The sequence below is a fragment of the Leuciscus leuciscus genome (genome assembly GCF_965113295.1).
Source record: "Leuciscus leuciscus genome assembly, chromosome: 25".
NCBI lineage: Eukaryota > Metazoa > Chordata > Actinopteri > Cypriniformes > Leuciscidae > Leuciscus > Leuciscus leuciscus.
In genome coordinates this window covers 19,262,209-19,275,514 of record NC_138724.1, presented here as the reverse complement: position 1 = coordinate 19,275,514, position 13,306 = coordinate 19,262,209, and the positions used below count along the sequence as shown (strand labels likewise).

The window sequence follows — 13,306 nt, the reverse complement described above, 5'->3', positions numbered from 1 at the left end:
TTGAGTGAAAAAGTAGTCAGCTACACTACAAACTACTGACAAAAATAAGCTTGATAGCAAACTAGCTATGGGGAAAATATCTTCTTCCTAATGTACAATAAGTTAACATTTAATAAAACGAATGAGGTTGATATTGACAAATACATTAAACTAGCAAAGAACATGTTCGCTCCCTTCGGATTTAAGAAGGTATACCATGTGAAGTCCACCTCGTAGGCCTATTATACACACAAAAAAAGTGTTTGCAAAGTATACAAGATCAACCCATATACATCAAGTTGATGCTAATTGCTAAGTCCATAACAAGAATTGTGGACTTAGCAATTAGCATATTCTTGATATCTATGGGTTGTTCTCTACCCCCACCCCACTACAAATCATTTCTAACATTTACCGGTATATGGATGCGATCAATTGGCTAATTGGCTTTATCAATTAACCAAATCATAACATTGTGAATATCAGGACATTAGCATGTAGTCCTTGCAACAGCAAAAACAGAATAACACCAGATGCAATTACTTCCTAACTTCTTTCCCTAGCTCATCCTCTTTTCTTGGCCTCCTCCTCTATATCCTCTCAGCCTTCGTTCTGGGAGAGGGCTCGGTGACAGATGGGTTTGGGACATCCGGCCGAGGGTCGGGACTTAGGGAAGCGGCTAATCTAAAACAAAAACAGCAGTTGGCAGGTACCACCCCCTCAGCCGAAGACAAGCAGAGTGATTAGAAGAGTTGAGAATGGTCGAGAGCACCTGGAGAGGATTACAGACAAGGAGACACACATACAAAGCACTCTGTTCTCTAGGGCACTGCTTTGTTGGCAATTTTTGGGATTAGCAGGGCCTTCCCATAACACACCTGCACATCAGTGTGGGATGGATGGCGACCATTTGCTTACATAAAGGCTTACAGACAGGAAGAAGACATGACATAAGTGGACTAAGCGTGTATTATCCTACTACGTGTCCTAAAAAAAATGAGGTAATCGAGACACACAGTCATTGCATAATGCTGCTTGGAGTATTATGCTGCATAATAATAAGCAGTAGTAAGACAATAACAGCACAATTTATGAAACCAGAGCCTGATTCATTTGATGGAATGTGACCAATTGGAAAGAATTAAAACAAATAAGGAAGATTCATGCTACACCTATCAAGTATTAGTGACAAAAATTATATAATTGTATTATTATACTAATACAGGCATCTCACAAAAACTGAAATACTCATATTTCACCCAATAAAACAAAAGGGGAATTTTTTTAATTATATTTAAAAAGAAATAATTGAATATTCAATTATTTAATTTATATTTCAATTTGTATAATTATAGTATTAAAATGAATTATTATTAAATTATTAGTTTACAAAATATTATATTTATAAGAATATTATAAATGTATTATACTAATATCATACAAATATAATTAATATTCAAATTATATTAAAATGTACATATTAAAACAATATTCCGCAAAAAGAAAAGGTAGCTTTTTAAGTGCTTTTTTTTAATCTTGCCAATTACTACTTTTCATTTTTCCCATTTCCCACATCATTCCCAAATTGTTGATTTAGTATGTTTGATAATGACAATTTATATATATACACACATACATATATACATTATGTGTGTGTTTGTGTTATATATACAAAAGTGTTATTTGTTACAAAGCCAGCATATTTTTTAAATGCTATTTAACTTTATTTAAAACAATTCTCAATTGAATCAACTGAACACTAAATGTGCCTGGCTACAGAGATGTTATATATATATATATATATATATATATATTGGGGTGAAATATGACCATTTATTCATGAGATTCACTTACATAGACATTTAAAAGTTAACAAAACCCCAAAAGTGTTTTCTAAGCATGAAAGGCTCAGGGAGTTTAGAGCAGGAGCCTAATTTGACCTAACTTTTTTCAACAAGCTGAAGTAAAACTCTAATCAGGCCAGATGGAAAGCTGAGCCTCGGAGGTCAATGAGTTTCACCGTCACATACACTCCTAAAGGATGAATTGACAAACATCGCAGGTTAATTCAGACCCACTCCACCCGGCTAGAGAGAGGGTGTAGAGAAGGAAGATTACACAGATGTCTCCACCTGCCAGCTCTCAGACAGGAGGCATCAAGGGAATAGGCTGAAAGTCTTGCTTAAGGAAAAGCCATCAGGATTGAGATGTGGAGATGGAGTTTGGCTATTGGAGTGGCACATGACTGGACAGGCACATGGACACTAGAACAGACAAACGCTGTGATGCAGTCCTACACATAAGTACATACGCACACGCACGTAATGTCTCTGTAGCCAGGCACAATTAATGTTCAGTTGATTCAATTGAGAATTGTTTTAAATAAAGTTAAATAGCATTTAAAAAAAATATGCAGGCTTTGTAACAAATAACACTTTTGTAGGGAAGACCGTGGCTTTTTACTTTAGTAAATAAATAAATGTATTAACACATAATTATGCTATTTATAGTGGGCACAAAAAAACAGTTTTAATTATAAATGCATATTTGTATAGTTATTGTACTATAGATATCGAGCCCCTAACCCCAACCATACCCTAAATATTGGCGGATAATAATAATACACTCTTATATTTTTAAAGATATTATGGTAACGCTTTACAATAAAGTTTCATTTGTTAACATCAGTTAACAAAATCAGTAAACAAAAAAAATTTTCTAAAGCATTTATTAATCTCAACATTTACTAATACATGAATAAAATCAACAGTTGTATCTGTTAACATTAGTTAATAAACTTGAGCTTATTTTTTTTTTTATTAAATAACGTTCACAAATATGAATAAGTACTGTAACAAATTACATTAACTACCCTTAACTAATGGAGCATCATTGTTAAGTGTTACTGATATTTTTAATCCATTTTTAAGAATGGATTACGTTTACAATTTTATGATGTGTTTGTAATTTTTTTAGCTATAGCTCTCAAATAGTAAACAAAATAAAAGTTAATTGGTTAATTAATAATTCAATTATATTATTTTCATTCAGTGTAACATTTAAAAATTTAGGCAAGGTAAATTACTCATTTAAAGGTAGGGTAGGCAATTTTCGGAGCAGCTAGCAATAGCAAGATAGCTTTGAAAGCATAGGATCCCACCCTCCCTTCAGAGCGTCTCCAAAGCCACGCCTCCTTCCAAACACATCAACGCACACAGCAGAGTGTGTAAAGCGTCACGAGACGAGAACATAATGAACAACAAAAAGCACTGACCTGTACCACCTGACTGCTGCAGATTCATTTCGGTGTTGATAGTGTTGCAATTAAAACACATAAATTCGAGTCACAAACCGCTCCGAGTATAACGTTACAGATTTCCATCTATGGCGCCAGTTATGGCGTGAATGCAGCATAAGCTCGTTGTTTTGGTTTAGGAGGAACTGTAAAATGTGGCTGCTGTTTCGGTTGCGGTGCTCTGTGACTGACGTCTGTCTAACTCAAAGCATGAAACGTGCTGATGACAATTGATGTCTGTGCGAGCAGGTGCGCGGAGATATGGAAATGCATACGTTGACTGGCTGGTAGGACAATCGTACCATTGCATTCGGACCCAATGCAAAGATTAGACGGACATTTTATGGTCCTACGCCTTCCACAGACAGATTTTCTAGAACAAATCGCCAACCCTGCCTTTAACTTAAATAAAATAAAATAAAGTATAAAATAAATAAATGTCTGTCTGCTAATTTAATACAGCACCAGAATTCATACTAATGAGATAGGTATACAAATAAAAAATTATGTTTCCACAGGAAGTTCTGTTCCTCTTTTTATTTCTACAGTACAAAGTAAATATGTTTTGACAAGGTCAGATTTCTCAAACCGGTTGTGGGGAGACAGGACGGATGTTCTAGCTTTTGCAATGACCCCTGGTAGCACCTCTTTCCAGTTAAAGGACCGGTCCCATATGTGGAAGGTGGGAAGTTCCGTAAGTCCTTATCAGCAGCAGGGACAGCCTGTTCCCACATTTCCTCCTCCAGCTGAATGGACACAAGAAAGAAAAAACTGATATCTATGAAAACCGGAAGCTCATGAGACTTTACAGGAAATTGGCCCTTTTCTAGACTTTGTGAAATATAAGCAAAACAAAGAATATAGGGCAGTTTCAGAAGTGAGAGGAAATTGTAGAGACAGAATCAGTGTTTGGAAAATCATGACAAATGGTGTAAAAGCTCACCAACATTGGTGCGTTTTCCCACACAAATGGCATTCCCGGGTGAATAAAAAAACCTATCAAGGTAAAACAGTTTAAAAAGCAAAACGACATACATAACAATATGTAAAACATCACTACTGATCACTTTAATGTAAAACACAAATCCACAACAACAACAACAAAAATTCATTTTGGTGTGAAATAAAAATACACTCTTTCTTTTTTCATGTTCCAAGATTTTATTAAGTGCAGCTGTTGTAATCAACACACCTCTGTGTCCTTTGAACCCGGCATCTCTCTTCTGAAAACACATCAGGTTCCTTGTGTTATTCAATCAAAGAAAACTAAAACACTTGGAGTCAAAGGATTTGCTACAGGCAGTGCAAATGTGTGACTTCAAAAGAAATAGGGTTTTAAAAAAAACAGTTTGAGATAAGAGCACAGGGGGTTTTCGGTTAGCAGGAAAGACTTGTTCTAAGGTTTTGAGGAAAAGCCAAGGAGGAAGTATCTGGGTGGGGGGTTATTAACCCTTCACACCTTTTACAATACCTCTCTTAGGGAGATTTAACACTTTGAGTGTAGCGATTGTTTTTCATTCATTATTTTTGTCCTAATTTCCATTGCAAATTTTCAGAAACGCAACGCAGATTCCATCAGCTGTGATAAAAATAGTGCAAATACTCCACAGCCTTTTAAATATTCAAATATCATTATTATTATTAGAAATGTTACAAATTATTCCAAATTTATTTAGAAAAGTATTAAAAATATGCAAGTAATATTGAAAATATTTAATAATAAACATGACATCAAGAAGTGTGACATGCTATACGTTTACATCAACTATTGTAAATAAAAGTTGATTAAAAAGTTGATTAAAATTCAAAACAACAATGTTTTACTTTTTTGTCTTTTGTTTTGATGTCTGTAGTCATTTTAGAGAAAAATAAGCATTTCAAAACTGTGAGGTTGGAACAAGTTTATGTACTAGCCAAAAATAATCAAAACTGGGGTGAAGCCACCTGGATTTGGAAAACACCCCGCTCAATAAACCAGGTGTGAGGATATTTTAAAACACAGATGTGAATAGGAACATATGATTTAAAGGTCATAGTGTGAGCCACAGATCTCAAGATACGTGCATGATGGATTTATGACAAGACGAGACTAAAACAAGTGAATCCAATTCAGTCTTCTAGATCAAAACGCTTGGAAGCTGCATTTAGTTCTGCTCCTCAAATTTCAAGTAGTTTTAATACACCGTCCGACAGCAATGTGTTTTCTCTCATCCTGTATTGCTCAAACCAGGGTTTCTCTCACCAGTTCGGAAACTTCGAGAAAGATCTCCGACCCACAACAGGTGTATACCTATCTTTAAACTTTCCGCACCATCTATATTTTTTGAAAGAGAAAACCTCTCAACAGACGTCAAAAAAAATAAAAAATGGAGCAGGTCTATTCTGTGCAGGTGGCGCTGCAGAAACAATACGAGCGACCTCTTTTCCATTCCTCTATCTTTATCTGTTCTTCCCTAGAGCAGAAGGTCAGAGGGAATTTCCTAAAAGTGCTCTGATTCAACGGCAGCCAGCTCTGGCTAACATAAGGAAGAACTCGTCCTCTGATGTCTGAGGGGGGGATAATGTTTACCTTCCCTTGCCTCATAAGCAGGCAACCACTTTACCATATGTGGGTCTTTCAAGAACGTGCATGCGCACAAATCCATAAGCACAGACACGTGCTTGAGTAGACCACTTTTACACAGGCACACATGCGTACATTTCCATTCTCTTCTCTTTGTTCTTCATTCGTAAGTTGGTTGCTCTAGCCCTTTTTCAGGGCCCCACCGGAGACAAGGGACTCGTGTTGTGCACAGAGAGGTCACACGCACACCTGCTGTCTGTGTGCTGCACAGGAAGTAGTTGGAGAGATGTTTGGTTGGATTTTGCAGTAACAACAACAGTCACATGCTGGATTGTTTTTGTTGTGTATATGACAAATTCTTAAGAGAATATATAAACTAGTCCTATCAAGCGATTAAAAAAATATACTAATTAATCACACATTTTTCTGTAATTAATCGCGATTAATCACACCTAACATTAATTTGGAGATTAACTGTGAAATGATTACAATATAAAAATATATTAAAAACTATAATGTAGAATAATATTATTAAGTTATCAAGCACTTCACAATTTAAAAAGAGATTAATCCTTATTAAAGCTAAAAATGAGCAGTGAGTGATTTTCTCTGTCTTTTGTTCTTTGTTTTACATAAATGAACGACATCCCAGCCACAGGTTTATTAGGCTGCTGTCACTTTAAGATCTGAAGCGCATAATGCAGATCGGACACGTATCCCAATCAATAATTTCATGATTTGTTTTCACTGCTGTTGGATGCATTGTTTTTATGTAAGACTGTTGTGAAGACTTAAGCAGAGCTGCTGCACACAGACGGATGTGGTACACAAAGCAAACAAGCACCGCTTGGCCCTCTGTCGATTGGCTCCCTGCTTCCGTCTGACCTCCAGCCAGAGGAAAGCCACAAGGCTGTGGCTGATTGAGAAAGAGTAAACAAGACTGCGAGTGTCTCTGAGGACACTTACTCAGTCTCTCTCTCTTACATACACATGCACAAGCCATTCATGCTGCCTGGGACACAATCGCATCAAAGACTCGTGCTGTAATTCATTCATAATGGTTTATATTTACATAATACATGCAGCAGACACAAACCGCTTTGGATACAGTAAATCTGTGCATGCATGTCTATTCTTTCAGTCTCTTCCCTCGCTGCTGTCAAAACATGACTGGGATGTTGTCTTAGCTGCAGCTGTCCACTTAACACAACATTTTTTGGGGTGAGACTGCTGTACGATCCTTTCAGTCTTTTCATCTTGTGTCCTTTTTTTTGCATTGTTAAGTCCAATGTCCTCATTTGGAATGACACAGCTGGATGTCTTTAAGCTAAAATGAAAAAAGAATAAGGGATTTGGTCCCCCTCTGCAGGCCAGAGGAAGTTTCCATTGAAGTGAGGACCACTGGGGTTGGGTCTCCCTCACACAGAGGATCCCTCGGTTTCCTCGTCAGATCGGTCCACTTGTTGTGTCTGTTGCAAAAGCAGGACCTGGTTGTCCAGGCATGTCCTCAGTTTGTCTTCGGTCAGCGTAAGACGCTCCTCGAGGACAGCAACGGTCTGAGATATGAAAACCAACAGTTTAAGGCACGATCACATTGGCGACATTTCGTAGACAAAAAGGGTCTGTTGCCATTAGTGTAGCTATTTATGAATCACAGCTCACACAGAAGTCACTTTCTGTTAGGCAACACAGCAAATTTGCGTGAACAACTTAAATTTGTTGCAAAATCTGCAAGAGGAAATCTTTCACCCTCACGAAATTCCCCATTGCATGGATTCCTAATGAAATTACTTGATTTTACCCGCAAAAATGGTCAAACAACAGTAAATATGACCTTATCTTTAAACAAATTTCAGATTTGACTAGGAAAAACAAGCTGATTTGCTGGGTAGATCTAGACAATATAGCACTATTCAACAGACTTAGATGAGCTAAAAGCAGTTCACCTGGGTCAGGATGTCCAACTGCTGCACAATGTTCTCCAGAGTGCTAGTAAGGTTTGATGGGATACCCGAATGCTCCGCTGCAGATGCTGTCATGCCACCAGGAAACCTTTCTTCTTCATCCTCCCCTTCTTTGGGTCGATTATGAGTCCGATCTGGACCTGAGTCACGACCTGAGATGTGCTGATATCTGCTGCTTGTGCCAATATCATGGCTCCTTACATCCTGAGGAATTAGGAAACCAAAATGAAAAGTTCTGTTATCATTTTTTCACACTTATATCATTCCAAACCTGTTTGACTTTCTTTCTTATACAGAACACAAAAGGGATGTTTAGCAGAATGTACCAGGTGCTTATTTCCAATGAAACAATCAACAAACAACATAAAAGTAGATAACATTTTGGTCGTTTCCTCACTCAGAGCTATTTTATGGCTTTATAAGACCTCACAAAGACTACTTTTATGGTCCTTTTTCTTTTCATTTTTGGAGCTTCAAAGAAACAAATCACTTTCAAAAGGGGATTTTGCACCGGAGGAACCTTTTCATAGTTCCTATAAATAATGGTGTTTTTGCCGTGTTCGCACCGCAGGAACTGGGAATGATTTTAGATATAGGAACTCCTTTTTGGGGTACTAAATTAGGTCCTACTTCAGAGTAGGGTCTAACCCAGCACAATATGAACTACCAGTGATGTAAGTGTACGCTGATTGGCCAAATGCATGCAAAACACTGGCACCCGCCATTTTTAAAAAGACATGTAAACACACAGTTTATAGCATTATTTACTCCACGAACATGGAAAACAGAGCAATAGAACAGAAGGACAGACGACCGCTGAGGAAATCCAACACTACTTTGAAGGAACCAAGCGAAAACAACGTTTTTTTTCTGCTCAGCTAGCAACACTGGCCACACGGCAAATGCTATTATACTTTTTCGCTAATTAAACATAAGTGTTGGTCATTGATTTTGGCCCTAAAAAAATTTTTTCATCCAAAACGGTGTTTCATTTATCACTAACAATGTTTTTATTTCTTCTTTTGTATTACACAGATAACTTTTTTTTTTTTTTTTAATCATACAGGTTTGGAATGAAATGAGGTTGAGTAAATTATTTAAATTTTCAGGTTCATTGTTGTAGACAAATTAGTTGAACGTGGAAAAAATGCACCACATCACAGTCATCTTTTTGCTAACAATACATGATAGAAACACAGAAATCAGTACATGGGCCTCTGACCCTATCATGCATACCACCAAAATCTTGAACAGAACAGAGAGACAAAGCGAGGAGGAGGAGGGGAGGGTCATACATTCCTGCCCTAATGCAGGAAGAAAATCGATTGCAGACCCTTACTTCCTGTGCAGCGTCCTGACTTCAAAGCTCAGGCCTGAGAGACAGCATCACGGCCTAAGAAGGGAGGGTAGGAGGTGAACAAAGCTGTCAGTGTGTTGAAGGGTTGGTTCTGGGGTCCTCCGGCACCCACCAGCCACATCTGGAAAACATCTGCTAGCCTCATTTACACGCTTCACGCTCAGACCTCGATCATGCTACGCTCCAAACCTAGTATCTTCTTCCGTGTGTGTTTAGTTTCTCTATCCTAGTGGAAAACAGCCCTTGGAAAATGCCGTCGGTGCTAGTAGCAGTGTCTCATTTGTGAAAATGACTGAGGTAAGGTAAGGGGTCTACATGTATGCATGACATAACGGTTCAAACCAGGAAAAAAGTTCCAGCTCAGATTCCTCAAAAATAAGGGCCTTTGCACCTGGTAGTTATAGAAACTAAGTTACAGGAACTAGCTACCAAAGCAGTCCCCCTAGAACTAAATGTTCCCCTAGGACCATTTTCCTGGTTGCATTCGCACCGCCAGTTGGAACTTTCAAGTCATATAAGCCATCACTTATGTCCTGCCTCTTTGGATGTTGTGCGGGACTTTGATTTTGAAGATGCGGCAAACTTTTATATTGATGGTGCTGAGAACGGCTTAGCCTGAGCTAAGTTTACGATCTGTTTAACAGTCCTACCTAATACGTTACAGTATTAGTTAGAACTGTTAAACAAAGAAAGTAAATGGTATACAAAAAAGTATTATAGCATTTGCCCAAAATAGTTGATGCCCAATGTTGTTAGCTGAGCAGAAATATTTAATCATGTTTTACTTGGTCCCTTCAAAGTCACGTTGGATTTCCTCCTTAGCATAAAGGTTGATAAGTGCCTATTACTTTGGCGTCGGTCCATCTATCACCATTTCCATGTTCGTTGAGTAAATATATAGGCTAGAAATTTACACTTACACAGACCCTACTCTGAAAAAGGAGCTAGTTTAGTTTCCCCAAAAGTCTTTCCTAGAACTAAAATCGTTCCCAGAATCTGCGCTGCGAACATGACAAAAAGCAGGTACTTCCGCCATTAGTTATAGGAACTATGAAAATGTTCATCTGGTGCGAAAACCCCTAATGATTCTGGTTCCCTCATAGTTCCATTAAAATGTATTTGATTTAGAAAGAATTGAGGCAGATGAATGTGAGCTTCCTGGAGCGGGGTTTAAGCAGACTTAATGATTGGAGAAGTCCGGTATATATCACCAGAAAGACGACTGTTGTTTCACCGGAAGATGATATCACAAGTAATTATATTATGATTATAAATTATGATGTAGAAAAAAAAAAAAAAATTATTCAAAATTAAAAAAATAAAACATGTATGGATGAATGGTCTACAATAGGATCAATCATTTAGAAATCGATAGGATGCTATTAAAAAAAATAGTTTAATATTTTTTTTAATAAGAATACTTTATTTTTATTATTATTTTTTTATTAGAAAATACTATACACAAAGCTAATAATGTGCATCTTTAACTACACATTGTAATATGAACAACCAGCGACTCTTACAATAGTAAGCTGTATGCGTTCGATTCACTAAAAAAACCACAATCATATATAGTTTATTGCATAAGAAAATGAATTTATCTGACTTTTCTAAGGTTTCTAAGAAAAATCAGAGGCAACCTTTTCAAAGCAGAAACAGCTCTAACATTAGAGTTATCTTGTATTTCAAACTGTCATATCTAATCGCACATAACGCTGCCTTACCAAAGCAGAAAGGTCAGATTTGGCCTAGTGTTTCTTACTCAATGGGATCAGGTTAGGCAAGAGACTATCCTGTGTTGCAGGGTGAATGAGTGACCTCTTCTAGATTGCTTCACCAGTTGCCATGACAACAGGGGTACCTGGGGTTGCTCACAAAGAGTTACACTCATTCTGTTCCCTTGGTGACAGTGTAAGCGATATGTGAACTGACTTCAATCTTTCCTGGACCGTTCTGAGAACGTGCACCTTATTAACAACTGTTGTGTTCAGTCCAACACGGTGTTGCGGTCTGAAGTTTGAAGTGGGGACAGGTGGGTCATTACAGTTTGAACATATTCATTCAGCTCTGAGACCGAGGGTCTTTATGCCAGCGCAGATATAATTTATGTCAACAGGCTTGCTGGCCGCTAAGCAGGTACTTCACTGGGCCATTGGGAATATTTATGAGCTCCCTAAACAACACCGAAAACCCCCCAACAACCCTTTGAAATATCACTGCGTTCCTCATTGAACACCTGGGAAATGGAGCATAATGACTGGATACTTGACAAGATCAGAGCAGCCGTTGAAGTCGTGTCTAGTCGTCTACTCATTAAGAAATGGGAAGACACCTTCTCAACGGCCCCCTCACAACAATATCGGCTCCTCATTAGCGCTAATATTAGAACGATGTGTCCGTGCCAGTGCGAGAAATGTCAAATGTCCTTCATTTGCAGAAGCGTATGCTTGTCCTCAAGGATAGGCACTGAAAGTCCCAAAACGGTTATTTATTTTATTTTTTAAAAGATAAGCACCCCTTCTCACTGCCACTAAACCACTCACTGATCTGGTCTTGTGACAGAAGATATTTCCTTGTCACAGGATGCCATGTAATGCCATTAAAGTGAGCTCTCTTGTACAAGGAAATCCTTATTGAGATCAAGGAAGGAGGCATTAGCTCTTTGACCTGCAAGCCTCTTTATACCCCAATATCTCCAAATCTTTTTCTTTCAACAGTCTTTCTATGGATCAGAGGCTGGTTTCTGCTGTGTGAAGTGTCTTCTAAAGGCTGGCTATAATGGGGTTTAAGCTAGTATCTGGCTCCAGAACTCAATAAGACTCAATTTTGAGACTCAACTGAGACTCTGAAACAACTGAAAGGGAAGGGGGAAAAGAAAAGAGCAATTTTAGATTCATAACCTTTTAAAATAATGCTGAAAAAGTATTCATTGCTTTTAAGTGAATGGTCTTCCATATATATAAAGTCGCTGTTTGGATTTAAAATGGGCAAATGCTTAAGAGTCAATGATTGGATCATTATTGCAGTAATAATTATTGCATGTTATATGTTTGGCATCAGTTATTCTAACCCGAAGCATGAAATAGATTTTTTTGCACATGAATCCAGACCTTAAATTCATTGAAAGTCTTTGGGATGTGCTGGAGGAGACTTTACAGAGTGCTTGACTCTTGGATTGTCAATATATGATCATGACCAAAAATGTATGCACCTCTTGATGGAAATAACAAAAGTCAAGCAACCAGTTAAGTCTACTCCAGCACATCTTCATGCTTCCTCCTAACCATTCTTTCACAATTTGAGCCTGATGCATCTTGATATTGTCATCCTGGAATATGGCCATGTGTCGTCTTACGTGGTTGTTTAAGAAATCAAAAGCTACACACCATCAATTAGGGTTAGAAGAACTGTTGCCAAATGTATAACATGCTAGAAACATAATAATCACTGCAATAATGATCCAATCATAGACTCTTAAGCATTTGCCTATTTAAATCCAAACAGACAGACAGACAAACACACACACACACACAAAAATAGACTTGTGAATGACAGTTCATTATAGTTAAAAATCCCAGCACAGCTATGTCATGTTATCATATTTGCACATGTCCTACTTCACTGATTTTGATGACGGCTATTTTTGCAAGCCAAGCCTGACTTCTTTATTATATGGTGTATTTGACCCTCATGCTGGCTGGCCTAGTGGAAAAGTGAAACCAACACTTGTCACTCTGAATGTAGGCCATATCCTGTCAGGGGACCAAAACCACAGCTGTCTGCAGCACCATGAGCTTCACATAGAAGGTCAGGTTATGGGTGAAGCCCACAGAGGACCTGCTTTTGCTTTGGTGTGTATCGGTGCTCAGGAAATGGGCTTTGAAATGGGTCTTTATCCCAAAATGAGAAACACACACTTTCGACACGAACAAACACATGCATGTACACGCAAAACCTGACCCTGGGCTTCAAAAGAAAAGCTGTTTGGTTAGTCTTCCAGATGAAAAGAAGTACTGAAAAACTGGAATATCAGAGATGGCTCCTGCACGCTATGGTAGGGGAAGCAGACGCTTCCTTTTTCCCTCTCCGTCTGTTCTCGTATCAAACCACCATTCGCTCGCCCACACGTTGGCTTCAGGGAAGATAAA

At 38.1% G+C, this 13,306-nt stretch overlaps 1 protein-coding gene across 1 annotated transcript in view; it reads right to left on the bottom strand.

Moving 5' to 3' along the window:
* Positions 1-6,879: 6,879 nt before the first annotated feature.
* The window catches only part of poc1b (POC1 centriolar protein B), a 35,044-nt gene continuing 28,617 nt past the window's right edge, over positions 6,880-13,306 (bottom strand). Inside the window, exons 11-12 of the mRNA XM_082159882.1 lie at positions 7,784-8,005; positions 6,880-7,393 (exon numbers count right to left, since the gene is read on the bottom strand). Coding sequence (XP_082016008.1) covers positions 7,256-7,393; positions 7,784-8,005 — 360 coding nt within the window. The 3' untranslated portion in view covers positions 6,880-7,255. The remainder of the gene's footprint in view (positions 7,394-7,783; positions 8,006-13,306) is intronic.